Source organism: Lampetra fluviatilis, unplaced genomic scaffold (assembly GCF_964198595.1).
Source record: "Lampetra fluviatilis unplaced genomic scaffold, kcLamFluv1.1 SCAFFOLD_674, whole genome shotgun sequence".
In the NCBI taxonomy this organism is placed as follows: Eukaryota; Metazoa; Chordata; class Hyperoartia; order Petromyzontiformes; family Petromyzontidae; genus Lampetra; species Lampetra fluviatilis.
Window position 1 is genome coordinate 4,058 of NW_027620659.1, and position 22,443 is coordinate 26,500.

General features: G+C 56.7%; 1 protein-coding gene across 1 annotated transcript in view; it reads left to right on the plus strand.

Moving 5' to 3' along the window:
• Positions 1 to 8,112: 8,112 nt before the first annotated feature.
• The window catches only part of LOC144954207 (nucleolar complex protein 3 homolog), a gene marked incomplete at its 3' end in the record, with an annotated part of 32,434 nt that continues 18,103 nt past the window's right edge, over positions 8,113 to 22,443 (plus strand). Inside the window, 6 exon segments of the mRNA XM_078884761.1 lie at positions 8,113 to 8,279; positions 10,176 to 10,428; positions 11,735 to 11,945; positions 12,129 to 12,373; positions 16,181 to 16,473; positions 20,125 to 20,286. Coding sequence (XP_078740887.1) covers positions 8,271 to 8,279; positions 10,176 to 10,428; positions 11,735 to 11,945; positions 12,129 to 12,373; positions 16,181 to 16,473; positions 20,125 to 20,286 — 1,173 coding nt within the window.

Sequence of the window (22,443 nt, forward strand, 5' to 3'; positions counted from 1 at the left end):
CCTACCCACCCACCTACCCACTCGCCTACCCACTCGCCTACCCACTCACCCACCCACTCACCTACCCACTCACCTACCCACTCACCCACCCACTCACCCACCCACTCACCCACCCACTCACCTACTCACTCACCCACCCACTCACCTACCCACCCACCTACCCACTCACCTACCCACCCACCTACCCACTCACCTACCCACTCACCTACCCACCTACCTACCCACCTACCTACCCACCCACCTACCCACTCACCTACCCACTCACCTACCCACTCACCTACCCACCCACCTACCCACTCACCTACCCACTCACCCACCCACCTACCCACTCACCTACCCACTCACCTACCCACTCACCTACCCACCCACCTACCCACTCACCTACCCACCCACCTACCCACTCACCTACCCACTCACCCACCCACCTACCCACCCACCTACCCACTCACCTACCCACTCACCTACCCACCCACCTACCCACTCACCTACCCACTCACCTACCCACTCACCTACCCACCTACCTACCCACCTACCTACCCACCCACCTACCCACTCACCTGCCCACTCACCCACCCACCTACCCACTCACCTACCCACTCACCTACCCACCCACCTACCCACTCACCTACCCACTCACCTACCCACTCACCTACCCACCTACCTACCCACCTACCTACCCACCCACCTACCCACTCACCTACCCACTCACCCACCCACCTACCCACTCACCTACCCACTCACCTACCCACCCACCTACCCACTCACCTACCCACTCACCTACCCACTCACCTACCCACTCACCTACCCACCCACCTACCCACTCACCTACCCACCCACCTACCCACTCACCTACCCACTCACCTACCCACCCACCTACCCACTCACCTACCCACTCACCTACCCACTCACCTACCCACTCACCTACCCACCCACCTACCCACTCACCTACCCACCCACCTACCCACTCACCTACCCACCCACCTACCCACTCACCTACCCACTCACCTACCCACTCACCCACCCACCCACCTACCCACTCACCTACCCACTCACCTACCCACTCACCTACCCACCCACCTACCCACTCACCCACCCACTCACCCACCCACTCACCTACCCACTCACCCACCCACTCACCTACCCACTCACCCACCCACTCACCCACCCACTCACCCACCCACTCGCCTACCCAATCACTCAACCACCCACGGTGATACCGATCATAGCAGTGATGATGTTGATGGTGTTGGTGGTGGTGATGATGGTGATGTTGATGGTGATGATGGTGTTGATGGTGATGATGTTGATGGTGATGTTGATGGTGATGATGTTGATGATGATGGTGTTGTTGATGTTGATGATGTTGATGGTGATGATGGTGATGATGGTGATGGTGATGATGATGGTGTTGATGGTGATGATGTTGATGGTGATGTTGATGGTGTTGATGATGTTGATGGTGATGATGTTGATGGTGATGTTGAATATCTTTCAGGCAAATCGAGGGTAAGGTGGTGGAGATTTCCAGACTCCAGGAGATATTCACAGACAAAGTTCTACAGCAGGTGAGTGAGTTGGTGAGCGAGTTGGTGAGTGAGTTGGTGAGTGAGTTGGTGAGTGAGTTGGTGAGTGAGTTGGTGAGCGAGTTGGTGAGCGAGTTGGTGAGTTGGTGAGTGAGTTGGTGAGTGAGTTGGTGAGTGAGTTGGTGAGCGAGTTGGTGAGGGAGTGAGTGAGTTGGTGAGTGAGTTGGTGAGTGAGTTGGTGAGCGAGTTGGTGAGCGAGTTGGTGAGTTGGTGAGTGAGTTGGTGAGGGAGTTGGTGAGGGAGTGAGTGAGTTGGTGAGTGAGTTGGTGAGCGAGTTGGTGAGCGAGTTGGTGAGTTGGTGAGTGAGTTGGTGAGGGAGTTGGTGAGGGAGTGAGTGAGTTGGTGAGTGAGTTGGTGAGGGAGTTGGTGAGGGAGTTGGTGCGTTGGTGAGTGAGTTGGTGAGTGAGTTGGTGAGTGAGTTGGTGAGGGAGTTGGTGAGTTGGTGAGTGAGTTGGTGAGCGAGTTGGTGAGTGAGTTGGTGAGTGAGTTGGTGAGTGAGTTGGTGAGCGAGTTGGTGAGTGAGTTGGTGAGCGAGTTGGTGAGTGAGTTGGTGAGCGAGTTGGTGAGTGAGTTGGTGAGTGAGTTGGTGAGTGAGTTGGTGAGTGAGTTGGTGAGCGAGTTGGTGAGCGAGTTGGTGAGTTGGTGAGTGAGTTGGTGAGGGAGTTGGTGAGGGAGTGAGTGAGTTGGTGAGTGAGTTGGTGAGCGAGTTGGTGAGCGAGTTGGTGAGTTGGTGAGTGAGTTGGTGAGGGAGTTGGTGAGGGAGTGAGTGAGTTGGTGAGTGAGTTGGTGAGTGAGTTGGTGAGTGAGTTGGTGAGGGAGTTGGTGAGGGAGTTGGTGAGTAGGTGAGTGAGTTGGTGAGTGAGTTGGTGAGTGAGTGAGTTGGTGAGGGAGTGAGTTGGTGAGTGAGTTGGTGAGCGAGTTGGTGAGCGAGTTGGTGAGTTGGTGAGTGAGTTGGTGAGTGAGTTGGTGAGGGAGTTGGTGAGGGAGTGAGTGAGTTGGTGAGTGAGTTGGTGAGTGAGTTGGTGAGTGAGTTGGTGAGCGAGTTGGTGAGCGAGTTGGTGAGCGAGTTGGTGAGCGAGTTGGTGAGGGAGTTGGTGAGGGAGTTGGTGAGTGAGTTGGTGAGCGAGTTGGTGAGCGAGTTGGTAAGGGAGTGAGTTGGTGAGGGAGTGAGTTGGTGAGTGAGTTGGTGAGCGAGTTGGTGAGCGAGTAGGTGAGCGAGTTGGTGAGGGAGTTGGTGAGCGACGTGGTGAGTGAGCGAGTTGGTGGGTGAGTGAGTGGCGTGGTGAGTGAGTTGGTGAGTGGCGTGGTAAGTGAGCGAGTTGTTGAGGGAGTGAGTTGGTGAGCGAGTTGGTGAGGGAGTGAGTTGGTGAGCGAGTTGGTGAGGGAGTGAGTTGGTGAGTGAGTTGGTGAGTGAGTTGGTGAGGGAGTTGGTGAGTTGGTGAGTGAGTTGGTGAGTGAGTGAGTTGGTGAGGGAGTGAGTTGGTGAGTGAGTTGGTGAGCGAGTTGGTGAGCGAGTTGGTGAGTTGGTGAGTGAGATGGTGAGTGAGTTGGTGAGGGAGTTGGTGAGGGAGTGAGTGAGTTGGTGAGTGAGTTGGTGAGGGAGTTGGTGAGGGAGTGAGTGAGTTGGTGAGCGACGTGGTGAGTGAGTGAGCTGGTGGGTGAGTGAGTGGCGTGGTGGGTGAGCGACGTGGTGAGTGAGTTGGTGAGTGAGTTGGTGAGTGAGTTGGTGAGCGAGTTGGTGAGCGAGTTGGTGAGGGAGTGAGTTGGTGAGGGAGTGAGTAGGTGAGCGAGTTGGTGAGTGAGTTGGTGAGCGAGTTGGTGAGCGAGTTGGTGAGCGAGTAGGTGAGCGAGTTGGTGAGCGAGTTGGTGAGCGAGTTGGTGAGCGAGTTGGTGAGCGAGTTGGTGAGGGAGTTGGTGAGTGAGTTGGTGAGGGAGTTGGGGAGGGAGTTGGTGAGTGAGTTGGTGAGTTGGTGAGGGAGTTGGTGAGTGAGTTGGTGAGTGAGTTGGTGAGGGAGTTGGTGAGGGAGTTGGTGAGGGAGTTGGTGAGCGAGTTGGTGAGGGAGTTGGTGAGTGAGTAGGTGAGCGAGTTGGTGAGCGAGTTGGTGAGGGAGTTGGTGAGGGAGTTGGTGAGGGAGTTGGTGAGTGAGTAGGTGAGCGAGTTGGTGAGCGAGTTGGTGAGCGAGTTGGTGAGGGAGTTGGTGAGTGAGTAGGTGAGTGAGTTGGTGAGCGAGTTGGTGAGCGAGTTGGTGAGGGAGTGAGGGAGTTGGTGAGGGAGTTGGTGAGGGAGTTGGTGAGCGAGTTAGTGAGTGAGTTGGTGAGCGACATGGTGAGTGCGTGAGTTGGTGAGCGTGTGGTGAGTAACGTGGTGAGTGACGGTGCTCACCAGGAGAGGGACATTGACCTGGTCCACTCGGCCGTCGTGGGAACCACAGAGAACATCAAAGAGGGAAATGAGGAAATCCGTGAGGTGAGGATCCCTCACCCCTCACCACCTACTCACCACCCCCTCACCTACTCACTCACCCCCTCACCTACTCACTCATCTACCTACCTACTCACTCACCCACTCACTCACCTACTCACCACCCCCTCACCTACTCACTCACCCCCTCACCTACTCACTCATCTACCTACCTACTCACTCACCCACTCACTCACCTACTCACCACCCCCTCACCTACTCACTCACCCACTCACCCCCTCACCTACTCACTCATCTACCTACCTACTCACTCACTCACTCACCTACTCACTCACCTACTCACTCACTCACCCACCCACTCACTCACCCACCTACCCACCCACCCACTCACTCACCTACTCACTTACTCACTCACTCACCCACTCACTCACTCACCCCTCACCACCTACTCACCACCCCCTCACCTACTCACTCATCTACCTACCTACTCACTCACTCACTCACCCACTCACTCACCTACTCACCTACCCACTCACTCACTCACTCACCTACTCACTCACCTACTCACTCACTCACTCACCCACCTACCCACCCACCCACTCACTCACATACTCACTCACTCACTCACCCCTCACCACCTACTCACCACCCCCTCACCTACTCACTCATCTACCTACCTACTCACTCACTCACCCACTCACTCACCTACTCACCTACCCACTCACTCACTCACCCCCTCACCCACCCACTCACTCACCTACTCACTCACTCACTCACCCACTCACCTACCCACCCACCCACTCACCCACCCACCCACCCACTCACCCACCCACTCACTCACCCACTCACTCACTCACTCACCCCTCACCACCTACTCACCTACCAACCCACTCACTCACTCACCTACTCACTCACTCACCCACCCACTCACCACCCACTCACCCACTCACTCACTCACTCACCCACTCACCCCCTCACCCACTCACTCACTCACCTACTCACTCACTCACCCACTCACCTACCCACCCACCCACTCACCCACCCACTCACCTACCCACTCACCCACTCAACCACCCACTCACCTACCCACTCACTCATCCACTCACCCACCCACTCACTCACCCACTCACTCACCCACTCACTCACCCACCCACTCACCACCCACTCACCTACCCACTCACCCACCCACTCACCCACTCACTCACCCACTCACTCACTCACCTACCCACTCACTCACCCACTCACTCACTCACTCACCCACTCACTCACCCACTCACTCACCCACTCACTCACCCACTCACCCACTCACCCACTCACTCACCCACTCACTCACTCACTCACCCACTCACTCACCCACTCACTCACTCACCTACCCACTCACTCACCCACTCACTCACTCACCCACTCACCCACTCACTCACTCACCCACTCACTCACTCACCCACTCACTCACCTACTCACTCACCTACCTACCCACTCACCCACTGACTCACCTACCCACTCACCCACTCGTTCACCTACCCACTCACCTACCTACCCACTCACGCATTCACTCACCTACCCACTCACACACTCACCCACCCACCCACTCACCCACTCACCCACTCACCCACCCTCTCTCCCCCCTCACCCCCTCACCCCCTCACCCACCCACCCACCCACCCACTCACCCACCCACTCACCCACCCACTCACCCACCCACCCACTCACCCCCTCACCCACCCACCCACTCACCCCCTCACCCACCCACCCACCCACTCACCCACCCACCCACTCACCCCCTCACCCACCCACCCACCCACCCACCCACTCACCCACCCACCCACCCACTCACCCACCCACCCACTCACCCACCCACCCACTCACCCACCCACTCACCCACCCACTCACTCACCCACTCACCCACCCACTCACCCACCCACCCACCCACCCACTCACCCACTCACCCACCCACCCACTCACCCACCCACCCACTCACCCACCCACCCACTCACCCACCCACCCACCCACCTACCCACCCACCCACCCACCCTCTCTCCCCCCCCAGGCGATGAAGAACAACGCGGGGTTCCGCGTCTGGATTCTTTTCTTCCTCGCCATGTGCTCATTCTCCCTCCTCTTCCTCGACTGGTACGGGGGATAGCCCCCACCCCCTGCCACCACCGCCACCACCGCCACCACCGCCACCACCACCACCACCGCCACCACCGCCGCCACCCGCCACCACCGCCGCCACCACCGCCACCACCACCGCCACCACCACCGCCACCCCCTGCCACCACCATCGCCGCTACCCGTGTGTGCACCGCGCCTGGCACCGCGCCGGCGTGCACCGTGGACGCTTTGCCTGCCCAGCGTGCACCGCGCCTGGCACCACGGGGAGGATTGAGGAGTCGCGACTGCGGAAGGCCTCTTAAGCGACTACCACCACTACCACCACAACTATTACTACCACCACCACTAATACCACCACCACTACTACCACTACCATCCACTACCACCACTACCACTACTACCACCACCTCCACCACCAACCTGTTTGATAATTGCCCACCCACCCACTCACTCACCCACTCACTCACTCACCCACACACTCACTCACCCACCCACTCACTCACCCACTCACCCAACAACTCACTCACCCACTCACCCAACAACTCACTCACTCACCCACTCACTCACCCACCCACCCACTCACACACCCACCCACCCACTCAGCCACCAACCCACCCCATCACTCACGCAACCACTCACCCAACCACTCATCCACTTACTCACCCACCTATCCACTCACCCACTCACCCACCCACTCACTCACCCACCTACCCACTCACCCACCCCCTCACTCACGCAACCACTCACCCAACCACTCACCCACTCACCCACCCACACATTCACCCACTCACCCAACCACTCACCCACCCACCCACCCACTCACCCATCCACCCACCCACCCACTCACCCACCCACTCACCCACCCACCCACCCACTCACCCACTCACCCACCCACTCACTCACCCACCCACTCACCCACTCACCCACTCACTCACACTCACCCATCCACTCACCCACTCATCTGAGACGTTAAAGACCCCCCCCCAGCCCCCCGTGGCGTCGTTGACAAGAGGAGGGTGAGGAGCTGGAGCTGAGACTCCCGCGCTGATAAACTTCCTCGACAAGTTGTGTCGCTGTCACTCCGTGTCTCTGAGTGGTTGACGTGGGTGGGTGAGTGAGTGGGTGGGTGAGTGAGTGAGTGGGTGAGTGAGTGGCTGAGTGAGTGGGTGAGTGAGTGAGTGAGTGGCTGGGTGAGTGAGTGAGTGAGTGGCTGGGTGAGTGAGTGGGTGGCTGGGTGAGTGACTGGGTGAGTGAGTGGGTGAGTGACTGGGTGAGTGAGTGACTGACTGGATGAGTGAGTGGCTTGTTGAGTGAGTGGCTGGTTGAGTAAGTGACTGACTAGGTGAGGGAGTGAGTGACCGGGTGAGTGAGTGGCTGACCGGGTGAGTGAGTGACCAGGTGAGTGAGTGGCTGGCTGAGTGAGTGGCTGGGTGAGTGAGTGGCTGGGTGAGTGAGTGGGTGGGTGAGTGAGTGGCTGGGTGAGTGAGTGCCTGGGTGAGTGAGTGGGTCGGTGAGTGAGTGGCTGGGTGAGTGAGTGGCTGGGTGAGTGAGTGGCTGGGTGAGTGAGTGGCTGGGTGAGTGAGTGGCTGGGTGAGTGAGTGGCTGGGTGAGTGAGTGGCTGGGTGAGTGACCGAGTGAGTGATTGACTGGGTGAGTGAGTGGCTAGTTGAGTGAGTGACTGGGTGAGTGACTGAGTGATTGGGTATGTGGGTGAGTGACTGACTGGGTGAGTGAGTGGCTGGTTGAGTGAGTGAGTGACTGGCTGAGTGACTGACTGAGTGAGTGACTGACTGAGTGAGTGACTGACTGAGTGAGTGACTGACTGAGTGAGTGACTGACTGAGTGAGTGTCTGACTGAGTGACGTGTTGAGTGACCGGGCGGGTTGACCACGCCCACCACTCTACCCCCCTCCCATGCTTATCCGTTCTACGTAATCCAACATCCACCCGGCGCACCACGTGGTCGCCCATCCGCTCTACCTTTTCCAATCGCCCCCGTCATCACCACCCGGCCTCCATCTCGTGTCACACACGTGGCAAGCCCCTGAACTCCTCCCGGTGGCTTCGCCGCGGAACGTCGGACACCTCACCCGCCGAGGCAACCAGACAGGGGGCAGCATCATCATCCATTCCACACCGCCTCGGAGATTATGGCGCCCGTAAGTAGCGAATTGTTTGTGTGCGCGCGGCTTGAGGCCTAGTAGGGAGAGTGTCGCCGGCCTCGGATAGATTGCGTGGCCGGCTGAGGTGGCGCCTCGGCCGGCTAACCCCCCCCCTCCTACCCCCCCCCCCCTCCTACGTGGTTTGATGAGGGAGTTTAAGCGATCTTTGTTTTTTTTTAAATGTGCCGGTGATATTTCACCTTGAGCGTGTTTTAAAGATATATAAATGTGCGTGTGTGTGTGGAGAGCGAGTGAGAGATGTGTTGATTCGTTTGAGGTTTTTTTAAAAATATAATTGAAACTTTGTGGGCGTAAGGCGGATTGATGTTTTCTGGAGTTGCCTGCGAGAGAGAGAAACGTAGAGTTAGAGGGGAGAGGGGGAGAGGAGACATTAATCTAGCAGTGAACAGATCCTGGCGCATTTGATGACCGAGGCCTAGTGAGGAGAGTGTCGCCGACCTCGGATAGATCGCGTGGCCGGCGGAGGTGACGCCTCGGCCGGCTAACCCCCCCCTCCTCCTACCCCCCCCTCCTCCTACGTGGTTTGTTGAGGGAGTTTTTAAATAATTGTAGTATTGTGGGGGGAAGGCGGTTTGATGTTTTCTGGAGTTGCCTGCGAGAGAGAGAGACGTGGAGTTAGAGGGGAGAGGGGGGAGGGAGGCATCCATCCAGCAGTGAACAGACCCTGGCACATTTGATGACCGAGGCCTAGTGAGGAGAGTGTCGCCGGCCTCGGATAGATCGCGTGGCCGGCGGAGGTGACGCCTCGGCCGGCTTGAACCCTGACCCGAGGGTCTCAATGTCTCCCACACGGCCACTGTGAACCTGACCCGGTATTTGTCAACCACCCCCCCCACCACCACCCCCCTCACCACCACCCCCCTCACCACCACCCCCCTCACCACCACCATCACCCCACCCACCACCACCACCCCCCTCACCACCACCCCCCTCACCACCACCCCCCTCACCACCACCCCCCTCACCACCACCCCCCTCACCACCACCATCACCCCACCCACCACCACCACCCCCCTCACCACCACCCCCCTCACCACCACCCCCCTCACCACCACCCCCCTCACCACCACCCCTCTCACCACCACCCCTCTCACCACCACCCCTCTCACCACCACCCCCCTCACCACCACCCCCCTCACCACCACCCCCTCACCACCACCCCCCTCACCACCACCATCACCCCACCCACCACCACCACCCCCCTCACCACCACCCCCCTCACCACCACCCCCCTCACCACCACCATCACCCCACCCACCACCACCACCCCCCTCACCACCACCCCCCTCACCACCACCCCCCTCACCACCACCATCACCCCACCCACCACCACCACCCCCCTCACCACCACCCCCCTCACCACCACCCCCCTCACCACCACCCCCCTCACCACCACCCCCCTCACCACCACCCCCCTCACCACCACCATCACCCCACCCACCACCACCACCCCCACCACAACCCCCCCACCACCACCCCCCCCACCACCCCCCCCACCACCACCCCCCCACCACCCCCCCCCACCCACACCACCCCCACCACCCTCACCACCACCCCCCCCCACCACCACCACCACCACCCCACCCCCCTCCCCCACCCCCCACCACCCCCACCACCCCCTTCACCACCCACCACCTCCCCCACCCCCCACCACCCCCCCCACCACCACCACCCCCCCCACCACCACCCCACCACCACCCCTCCCCCACCCCCCCCACCACCCACCACCACCACCACCCACCACCCCCCCCACCACCACCCCACCCCCCTCCCCCACCCCCCACCACCCCCCCCACCACCCACCACCCCCACCACCCCCCCCACCACCCACCACCCCCACCACCCCCCCCCACCCACCCCACCCACCACCAGCGCAAGAATAAAAAGCGCATGCCCAGCGTTCGCAAGCTGCTCAAGACGAGCTCGCTGAAGATCCAGAACAAGCTGAAGGAGCGAGCCTTCCGGCAGCGCAGCGCGGACAAGCAGCAGCGCAAGCAGCAGCGGCGCCTGCGCCAGGCGTTGCGGGCCGTGCGGCCGGAGCAGACGGAGGGAGGAGGTGGTGGTGCTGGTGGTGGTGGTGGTGCTGGTGGTGGTGGTGGTGGAGCTGGGCCGTACGGGTACAATGGTGAGTGTGGCGTGGGTGGGTTGGGTGGGTGGGTGAGTGGGTGGGGGAGTGAGTGGGTGGGTGGGTGGGTGGGTGAGTGAATGGGTGGGTGAGTGAGTGGGTGAGTGGGTGGGTGAGTGAGTGGGTGGGTGAGTGGGTGAGTGGGTGGGTGGGTGAGTGGGTGGGTGGGTGAGTGGGTGGGTGAGTGGGCGAGCGGGTGAGTGGGTAGGTGGGTGGGTGGGTGAGGCACGGGCGGTGTTATTACCACCACACTCTCAATGGTGAGTCTCTCTCCCCGTGTCTCTCTCCCCGTGTCTCTCCCCCCGTGTCTCTCTCCCCGTGTCTCTCCCCGTGTCTCTCTCCCCATGTCTCTCTCTCCCCGTGTCTCTCTCCCGTGTCTCTCTCTCCCCGTGTCTCTCTCTCCCTGTCTCTCTCCCCGTGTCTCTCTCCCGTGTTTCTTTCTCCCCGTGTGTCTCTCCCCGTGTGTCTCCCCCCGTGTCTCTCTCCCCGTGTCTCTCCCCGTGTCTCTCTCCCCATGTCTCTCTCTCCCCGTGTCTCTCTCCCCGTGTCTCTCTCCCCGTGTCTCTCTCCCCGTGTCTCTCTCCCCGTGTCTCTCTCCCCGTGTCTCTCTCCCCGTGTCTCTCCCCGTCTCTCCCCGTGTCTCTCTCCCCATCTCTCTCTCCCCGTCTCTCTCCCCGTGTCTCTCCCCCCCCTGTCTCTCCCCGTGTCTCTCTCCCCGTGTCTCTCTCCCCGTCTCTCTCCCCGTGTCTCTCCCCGTGTCTCTCTCCCCGTGTCTCTCTCTCCCCGTGTCTCTCTCCCCGTGTCTCTCTCCCCGTGTCTCTCTCCCCGTGTCTCTCCCCGTCTCTCCCCGTGTCTCTCTCCCCATCTCTCTCTCCCCGTCTCTCTCCCCGTGTCTCTCCCCGTGTCTCTCCCCCCCCGTCTCTCCCCGTGTCTCTCTCCCCGTGTCTCTCTCCCCGTGTCTCTCTCACCGTGTCTCTCTCCCCGTGTCTCTCCCCCCCCCCGTCTCTCCCCGTGTCTCTCTCCCCGTGTCTCTCTCTCCCCGTGTCTCTCCCCCCCCGTCTCTCCCCGTGTCTCTCTCCCCGTGTCTCTCTCACCGTGTCTCTCTCCCCGTGTCTCTCTCACCGTGTCTCTCTCCCCGTGTCTCTCTCCCCGTGTCTCTCCCCCCCCCCGTCTCTCCCCGTGTCTCTCTCCCCGTGTCTCTCTCCCCGTGTCTCTCCCCCCCCCGTCTCTCCCCGTGTCTCTCTCCCCGTGTCTCTCTCCCCGTGTCTCTCTCCCCGTGTCTCTCTCCCCGTGTCTCTCTCTGCAGGCAACGGTACGGGGACGATGCAGAGGCGGAGGAGTTGGAACCCGGCAGACGAAGACCCTCACCACCCCGACCATCGCGACAAGGCGGATGAGGACGACAACGACGACGATGATGATGATCTCCCCTTGGACATGATGGAGGAGGAGGATTTGGAACTGATTCGGACAGCCGCAACCAACTCGGCCTTCCTGTCTTCACGGCTGGATGCGAGGTGAGACACTGAGACCCTGGGGTCAGGGTTCAAGCCCTGGGTCTGGGTGTCTCTCTGTGTCTCTCTGTGTCTCTCCGTGTCTCTCCGTGTCTCTCCGTGTCTCTCTGTGTCTCTCCGTGTCTCTCTGTGTCTCTCCGCGTGTCTCCATGTGTCGCCGTGTGTCTCCCCACCCTGTGCTCTCAGTCCGAGCGTCTCTAAGCGACGCCGTAAGTCGCGCCGTGACGATGACGACGACGACGCTGATGGCGGCGGTGGTGGCGGTGGTGGCGGTGGTGGCGGTGGTGGCAATCTGGAGGTGATGTACCAGCGTGCGATGCTTCGCGCTGATCGTGGAGACCCGGCAGGAGAGGGAGAGACGCGTCTGGTGAAGTTACTGCCTCTGAAGACGGAGAAAGGCGAGATCATCCGTCGGTCGGAGGTGCGGTCTGGTGAGTCTGTGTGTCTCTGTGTGGTGGTGAGTCTGTGTGGTGGTGAGTCTGTGTGGTGGTGAGTCTGTGTGGTGGTGAGTCTGTGTGGTGGTGAGTCTGTGTGGTGGTGAGTCTGTGTGTCTCTGTGTGGTGGTGAGTCTGTGTGGTGGTGAGTCTGTGTGGTGAGTCTGTGTGTCTCTGTGTGGTGGTGAGTCTGTGTGGTGGTGAGTCTGTGTGTCTCTGTGTGGTGGTGAGTCTGTGTGGTGGTGAGTCTGTGTGGTGAGTCTGTGGGTCTCTGTGTGGTGGTGAGTCTGTGTGGTGGTGAGTCTGTGTGGTGGTGAGTTTGTGTGTCTCTGTGTGGTGGTGAGTCTGTGTGGTGGTGAGTCTGTGTGTCTCTGTGTGGTGGTGAGTCTGTGTGGTGGTGAGTCTGTGTGGTGAGTCTGTGTGTCTCTGTGTGGTGGTGAGTCTGTGTGGTGGTGAGTCTGTGTGGTGGTGAGTCTGTGTGTCTCTGTGTGGTGGTGAGTCTGTGTGGTGGTGAGTCTGTGTGGTGAGTCTGTGGGTCTCTGTGTGGTGGTGAGTCTGTGTGGTGGTGAATCTGTGTGTCTCTGTGTGGTGGTGAGTCTGTGTGGTGGTGAGTCTGTGTGGTGGTGAGTTTGTGTGTCTCTGTGTGGTGGTGAGTCTGTGTGGTGGTGAGTCTGTGTGTCTCTGTGTGGTGGTGAGTCTGTGGGTCTCTGTGTGTGGTGAGCCTATGGGTCTCTGTGTGGTGGTGAGTTTGTGTGTCTCTGTGTGGTGGTGAGTCTGTGTGGTGGTGAGTCTGTGTGTCTCTGTGTGGTGGTGAGTCTGTGTGTCTCTGTGTGGTGGTGAGTCTGTGTGGTGGTGAGTCTGTGTGTCTCTGTGTGGTGGTGAGTCTGTGGGTCTCTGTGTGGTGGTGAGTCTATGGGTCTCTGTGTGGTGGTGAGTTTGTGTGTCTCTGTGTGGTGGTGAGTCTGTGTGGTGGTGAGTCTGTGGGTCTCTGTGTGGTGGTGAGTCTATGGGTCTCTGTGTGGTGGTGAGTTTGTGTGTCTCTGTGTGGTGGTGAGTCTGTGTGGTGGTGAGTCTGTGTGTCTCTGTGTGGTGGTGAGTCTGTGGGTCTCTGTGTGGTGGTGAGTCTATGGGTCTCTGTGTGGTGGTGAGTTTGTGTGTCTCTGTGTGGTGGTGAGTCTGTGTGGTGGTGAGTCTGTGTGTCTCTGTGTGATGAGTCTATGGGTCTCTATGATGATGGTGAGTCTGTGTGTCTCTATGATGATGGTGAGTCTGTGTGTCTCTATGATGATGGTGAGTCTGTGTGTCTCTGTGTGATGAGTCTGTGTGTCTCTATGATGATGATGAGTCTGTGTGTCTCTATGATGATGGTGAGTCTGTGTGGTAGTGAGTCTGTGTGGTGGTGAGTCTGTGTGGTGGTGAGTCTGTGGGTCTCTGTGTGGTGGTGAGTCTGTGTGGTGGTGAGTCTGTGGGTCTCTGTGTGGTGGTGAGTCTGTGGGTCTCTGTGTGGTGAGTCTGTGGGTCTCTGTGTGGTGGTGAGTCTGGGGGTCTCTGTGTGGTGGTGAGTCTATGGGTCTCTGTGTGGTGGTGAGTCTGTGTGTCTCTGTGTGTCTCTGTGTGTCTCTATGATGATGGTGAGTCTGTGTGTCTCTATGATGATGGTGAGTCTGTGTGTCTCTGTGTGTCTCTGTGTGTCTCTATGATGATGGTGAGTCTGTGTGTCTCTGTGTGTCTCTGTGTGTCTCTATGATGATGGTGAGTCTGTGTGTCTCTATGATGATGGTGAGTCTGTGTGTCTCTGTGTGTCTCTATGATGATGGTGAGTCTGTGTGTCTCTGTGTGTCTCTATGATGATGGTGAGTCTGTGTGTCTCTATGATGATGGTGAGTCTGTGTGCCTCTTTGTGTCTCCGTGTGTCTCTATGATGATGATGAGTCTGTGTGTCTCTGTGTATCTCTGTGTGTCTCTGATGATGGTGAGTCTGTGTGTCTCTGTGTGTCTCTATGATGATGGTGAGTCTATGGGTCTCTGTGTGTCTCTGTGTGTCTCTATGATGATGATGAGTCTGTGTGTCTCTGTGTGTCTCTGTGTGTCTCTATGATGATGGTGAGTCTGTGTGTCTCTATGATGATGATGAGTCTGTGTGTCTCTGTGTGTCTCTGTGTCTCTGTGATGATGATGAGTCTGTGTGTCTCTATGATGATGGTGAGTCTGTGTGTCTCTGTGTGTCTCTATGATGATGGTGAGTCTGTGTGTCTCTGTGTGTCTCTATGATGATGGTGAGTCTGTGTGTCTCTGTGTGTCTCTGTGTGTCTCTGTGATGATGGTGAGTCTGTGTGTCTCTATGATGATGGTGAGTCTGTGTGTCTCTGTGTGTCTCTGTGTGTCTCTATGATGATGGTGAGTCTGTGTGTCTCTGTGTGTCTCTATGATGATGATGAGTCTGTGTGTCTCTGTGTGTCTCTATGATGATGGTGAGTCTATGGGTCTCTGTGTGTCTCTGTGTGTCTCTGTGTGTCTCTATGATGATGATGAGTCTGTGTGTCTCTGTGTGTCTCTGTGTGTCTCTATGATGATGATGAGTCTGTGTGTCTCTGTGTGTCTCTATGATGATGGTGAGTCTGTGTGTCTCTATGATGATGGTGAGTCTGTGTGTCTCTATGATGATGATGAGTCTGTGTGTCTCTGTGTGTCTCTATGATGATGGTGAGTCTGTGTGTCTCTATGATGATGGTGAGTCTGTGTGTCTCTATGATGATGGTGAGTCTGTGTGTCTCTATGATGATGGTGAGTCTGTGTGTCTCTGTGTGTCTCTATGATGATGGTGAGTCTGTGTGTCTCTATGATGATGGTGAGTCTGTGTGTCTCTGTGTGTCTCTGTGATGATAGTGAGTCTGTGTGTCTCTATGATGATGATGAGTCTGTGTGTCTCTGTGATGATGATGAGTCTGTGTGTCTCTGTGATGATGGTGAGTCTGTGTGTCTCTGTGTGTCTCTATGATGATGGTGAGTCTGTGTGTCTCTGTGTGTCTCTATGATGATGGTGAGTCTGTGTGTCTCTGTGTGTCTCTGTGATGATGGTGAGTCTGTGTGTCTCTATGATGATGGTGAGTCTGTGTGTCTCTGTGTGTCTCTGTGATGATGATGAGTCTGTGTGTCTCTGTGTGTCTCTGTGTGTCTCTGTGTGTCTCTGTGATGATGATGAGTCTGTGTGTCTCTATGATGATTGTGAGTCTGTGTGTCTCTGTGTGTCTCTGTGTGTCTCTATGATGATGATGAGTCTGTGTGTCTCTGTGATGATGGTGAGTCTGTGTGTCTCTGTGATGATGGTGAGTCTGTGTGTCTCTGTGATGATGGTGAGTCTGTGTGTCTCTGTGATGATGGTGAGTCTGTGTGTCTCTATGATGATGGTGAGTCTGTGTGTCTCTATGATGATGGTGAGTCTGTGTGTCTCTGTGTGTCTCTATGATGATGGTGAGTCTGTGTATCTCTATGATGATGGTGAGTATGTGTGTCTCTGTGTGTCTCTATGATGATGGTGAGTCTGTGTATCTCTATGATGATGGTGAGTCTGTGTGTCTCTGTGTGTCTCTATGATGATGGTGAGTCTGTGTGTCTCTATGATGATGGTGAGTCTGTGTGTCTCTGTGTGTCTCTATGATGATGGTGAGTCTGTGTGTCTCTGTGATGATGGTGAGTCTGTGTGTCTCTGTGTGTCTCTATGATGATGGTGAGTCTGTGTGTCTCTGTGTGTCTCTGTGTGTCTCTGTGTGTCTCTGTGTGTCTCTCCCCCCCTCACCTCCTCAGTTCCAAGTCGCGCCTGTGACGACGACGACGACTTGGATGAGGAGGATGAGGAGGTTGAAGCCGCCCCTCTTGGCGGCGGTGATCACCTTGGTGAGGAGTGGTGTGGGCCCGGTGGTGGTGGCGACGAGTTGTTGTTGTTGGTGGGTGGCTGCGGTGGTGGTGGTGGTGGTGTGGGGGGCCTCCCCCCACCGTCGCGTGAGGAGTTGGAGCGGCGGCGAGCTCAGCTGCTGGGGCAGAGCAAGCGGCGCATGGCGGCACTGGCGTCACGAGTGCTCGCGGAGCCACACGCCAGCGTGAGTGCAGTTACACACACACCTACACACACACCTACACACACACACACCTACACACACAGTCACACACACACACCTACACACACAGTCACACACACACACCTACACACACAGTGACACACACACAGTGACACACACACACAGTGACACACACACACACACAGTGACACACACACACCTACACACACCTACACACACCTACACACACACACACACACACCTACACACACAGTGACACACACACACAGTGACACACACACACAATGACACACACACACAGTGACACACACACACAGTGACACACACACACACACCTACACACAGCTACACACACACCTACACACACACACACACACACCTACACACACACACACAGTGACACACACACACAGTGACACACACACACAGTGACACACACAGTGACACACACACACAGTGACACACACACACAGTGACACACACACAGTGACACACACACACAGTGACACACACACACACAGTGACACACACACACAGTGACACACACACAGTGACACACACACACAGTGACACACACAGTGACACACACTCAGCTGTTGGGGCAGAGCAAGCGGCGCATGGCGGCACTGGCGTCACGAGTGCTCGCGGAGCCACACGCCAGCGTGAGTGCTTACACAGTGACACACACACCTACACACAGCTACACACACACCTACACACACACACACACAGTGACACACACACAGTGACACACACACAGTGACACACACCTACACACACACCTACACACAGCTACACACACACCTACACACACACACACACACAGTGACACACACACAGTGACACACACACACAGTGACACACACACACAGTGACACACACACACCTACACACAGCTACACACACACCTACACACACACACACAGTGACACACACACAGTGACACACACACACAGTGACACACACACACAGTGACACACACACACACACACAGTGACACACACACACAGTGACACACACAGTGACACACACCTACACACAGTCACACACACACACCTACACACAGTCACACACGTACACACACACACACACACCTACACACACACAGACACACACACACCTACACACACACACACACCTACACACACACAGTGACACACACACACAGTGACACACACACACAGTGACACACACACACCTACACACACACACACACGGTGACACACACACAGTGACACACACAGTGACACACACACACAGTGACACACACACACAGTGACACACACACACACACCTACACACACACACACACAGTGACACACACACAGTGACACACACACAGTGACACACACACAGTGACACACACACACAGTGACACACACACAGTGACACACACACAGTGACACACACACACACACCTACACACACACACACAGTGACACACACACACACACACACCTACACACAGTCACACACACACCTACACACAGTCACACACACACACACCTACACACAGTCACACACACACACACCTACACACACACACACAGACACACACAGTGACACACACACACACACCTACACACACACACAGTGACACACACAGTGACACACACACACAGTGACACACACACACACAGTGACACACACACACACAGTGACACACACACAGTGACACACACAGTGACACACACACAGTGACACACACACAGTGACACACACACACAGTGACACACACACAGTGACACACACAGTGACACACACACACACAGTGACACACACAGTGACACACACACACAGTGACACACACACAGTGACACACACAGTGACACACACACACACAGTGGCACACACAGTGACACACACACACAGTGACACACACACACACAGTGACACACACACAGTGACACACACACACAGTGACACACACACAGTGACACACACACAGTGACACACACAGTGACACACACAGTGACACACACAGTGACACACAAACACCTAAACACACACAGTGACACACACACAGTGACACACACACAGTGACACACACACAGTGACACACACAGTGACACACACACAGTGACCCACACACAGTGACACACACAGTGACACACACACAGTGACACACACACAGTGACACACACACAGTGACACACACAGTGACACACACACAGTGACACACACAGTGACACACACACAGTGACCCACACACACACACAGTGACACACACACAGTGACACACACAGTGACACACACACACACAGTGACACACACACAGTGACACACACAGTGACACATACACAGTGACACACACAGTGACACACAGTGACACACACAGACACACACAGTGACACACACACACACACACAGTGACACACACAGTGACACACACACAGTGACACACACACACACACCTACACACACACAGTGACACACACACACACACCTACACACACACAGTGACACACACACACACACCTACACACACACAGTGACACACACAGTGACACACACACAGTGACACACACAGTGACACACACACACACCTACACACACACAGTGACACACACAGTGACACACACAGTGACACACACAGTGACACACACAGTCACACACACACAGTGACACACACACCTACACACACAGTGACACACACACACACCTACACACACAGTGACACACACAGTGACACATACACCCTCCCCACCCTCCCCACCCTCCCCACCCTCCCTCTAACACTCTGAGTGTGCTGGCTGACTCCCCTCACCGCAGCTGAAGGAGCTACGTGAGCTGCGTTCCAGGCTGCATGACAAGCGTTGTGTTGTGGCCGGCCTCTCTCCCCACCCTCCCCACCCTCCCCACCCTCCCCACCCTCCCTCTAACACTCTGAGTGTGCTGGCTTGCCCCACCCCACAGCTGAAGGAGCTACGCGAGCTGAGTTCCAGGCTGCGCGACAAGCGTTGTGTTGTGGCCGGCCTCTCTCCCCACCCTCCCCACCCTCCCCACCCTCCCCACCCTCCCCACCCTCCCCACCCTCCCTCTAACACTCTGAGTGTGCTGGCTTGCCCCACCCCACAGCTGAAGGAGCTACGCGAGCTGCGTTCCAGGCTGCGCGACAAGCGTTGTGTTGTGGCCGGCCTCTCTCCCCACCCTCCCCACCCTCCCCACCCTCCCTCTAACACTCTGAGTGTGCTGGCTGACTCCCCTCACCGCAGCTGAAGGAGCTACGTGAGCTGCGTTCCAGGCTGCGCGACAAGCGTTGTGTTGTGGCCGGCCTCTCTCCCCACCCTCCCCACCCTCCCCACCCTCCCCACCCTCCCCACCCTCCCTCTAACACTCTGAGTGTGCTGGCTTGCCCCACCCCACAGCTGAAGGAGCTACGCGAGCTGCGTTCCAGGCTGCGCGACAAGCGTTGTGTTGTGGCCGGCCTCTCTCCCCACCCTCCCCACCCTCCCCACCCTCCCCACCCTCCCCACCCTCTAACACTCTGAGTGTGCTGGCTGACTCCCCTCACCGCAGCTGAAGGAGCTACGTGAGCTGCGTTCCAGGCTGCGCGACAAGCGTTGTGTTGTGGCCGGCCTCTCTCCCCACCCTCCCCACCCTCCCCACCCTCCCCACCCTCCCCACCCTCCCTCTAACACTCTGAGTGTGCTGGCTTGCCCCACCCCACAGCTGAAGGAGCTACGTGAGCTGCGTTCCATGCTGCATGACAAGCGTTGTGGTGTGGCCGGCATTGTGCGCAAGCTGGCCATGCTGTCTCTGCTCGAAGTGTTTGTGGACGTGGTGCCCGGGTACAGGATACGTCCACTCAGCGCGGCAGAGAAGGACACAAAGGTGGGTGTGGTAGGGTGTGTGTGGTGTGTGTGGGTGTGCGTGTGTGTCTGTGTGTGTGTGTGTCACTGTGTGTGTGTGTGTCACTGTGTGTGTGCATCCGTCCACTCAGCGCGGCCGAGAAGGACACCAGGGTGGGTGTGGTAGGGTGTGTGTGGTGTGTGTGTTTGTGGTGTGTGTGTCACTGTGTGTGTGTATCTGTGTGTGTGTGTATCTATGTGTGTGTGTCACTGTGTGTGTGTGCATCCGTCCACTCAGCGCGGCCGAGAAGGACACCAAGGTGGGTGTGGTAGGGTGTGTGTGGTGTGTGTGGGTGTGTGTGTGTGTCTGTGTGTGTGTGTGTGTCACTGTGTGTGTGTGTGTGTCACTGTGTGTGTGTGTGTGTCTCTGTGTGTATCTGTGTGTGTGTGTATCTTTGTGTGTGTGTGTGTGTCTGTGGTTGTGTGGTGTGTGTGTCACTGTGTGCGTCACTGTGTGTGTCACTGTGTGTGTCACTGTGACTGTGTGTGTCACTGTGTGTGTCACTGTGTGTGTGTGTGTCACTGTGACTGTGTGTGTGACTGACTGTGTGTGTGACTGACTGTGTGTGTGACTGTGTGTGTGTGTGACTGTGTGTGACTGTGTGTGTGTGTGACTGTGTGTGTCACTGTGTGTGTGACTGTGTGTGTGACTGTGTGTGTGACTGTGTGTGTGTGTGCCTGTGTGTGTGTGTGCGACTGTGTGTGTGACTGTGTGTGTGACTGTGTGTGTCACTGTGTGTGTGACTGTGTGTGTCACTGTGTGTGTCACTGTGTGTGTGACTGTGTGTGTGTGACTGTGTGTGTGTGTGACTGTGTGTGTGTGACTGTGTGTGTGTGACTGTGTGTGCGACTGTGTGTGTGACTGTGTGTGTATGTGATGGTGTGTGTGACTGTGTGTGTGCGACTGTGTGTGTCACTGTGTGTGTGACTGTGTGTGACTGTGTGTGTGACTGTGTGTGTGACTGTGTGTGTGACTGTGTGTGTGACTGTGTGTGTGACTGTGTGTGTGTGTGACTGTGTGTGTGTGTGACTGTGTGTGTGTGTGACTGTGTGTGTGTGTGTGACTGTGTGTGTGACTGTGTGTGTGACTGTGTGTGTGACTGTGTGTGTGTGTGACTGTGTGTGTGTGTGACTGTGTGTGTGTGTGACTGTGTGTGTGTGACTGTGTGTGTGACTGTGTGTGTGACTGTGTGTGTGACTGTGTGTGTGACTGTGTGTGTGACGGTGTGTGTGACTGTGTGTGTGACTGTGTGTGTGACTGTGTGTGTGACTGTGTGTGTGACTGTGTGTGTGACTGTGTGTGTGACTGTGTGTGTGACTGTGTGTGTATGTGTATGTGACGGTGTGTGTGACTGTGTGTGTGACTGTGTGTGTGACTGTGTGTGTGACTGTGTGTGTGTGTGTGACTGTGTGTGTGACTGTGTGTGTGTGTGTGACTGTGTGTGTCACTGTGTGTGTGACTGTGTGTGGCTGTGTGTGTGACTGTGTGTGTGACTGTGTGTGTGTGTGTGACTGTGTGTGTGACTGTGTGTGTGACTGTGTGTGTCACTGTGTGTGTGACTGTGTGTGTGACTGTGTGTGTACCTGTGTGTGTGACTGTGTGTGTGTCACTGTGTGTGTGACTGTGTGTGTGTGTGACTGTGTGTGTGACTGTGTGTGTGACTGTGTGTGTCACTGTGTGTGTGTCACTGTGTGTGTGTGTCACTGTGTGTGTGACTGTGTGTATGTGACTGTGTGTGTGACTGTGTATGTGACTGTGTGTGTGACTGTGTGTGTGACTGTGTGTGTATGTGACGGTGTGTGTGACTGTGTGTGTGACTGTGTGTGTGACTGTGTGTGTGACTGTGTGTGTGTGACTGTGTGTGTGACTGTGTGTGTATGTGACTGTGTGTGTACCTGTGTGTGTGACTGTGTGTGTGTCACTGTGTGTGTGACTGTGTGTGTGACTGTGTGTGTGACTGTGTGTGTATGTGACGGTGTGTGTGACTGTGTGTGTGACTGTGTGTGTGTGACTGTGTGTGTGTGACTGTGTGTGTGACTGTGTGTGTGTGTGACTGTGTGTGTGTGTGACTGTGTGTGTGTGACTGTGTGTGTGACTGTGTGTGTGACTGTGTGTGTGTGTGACTGTGTGTGTGACTGT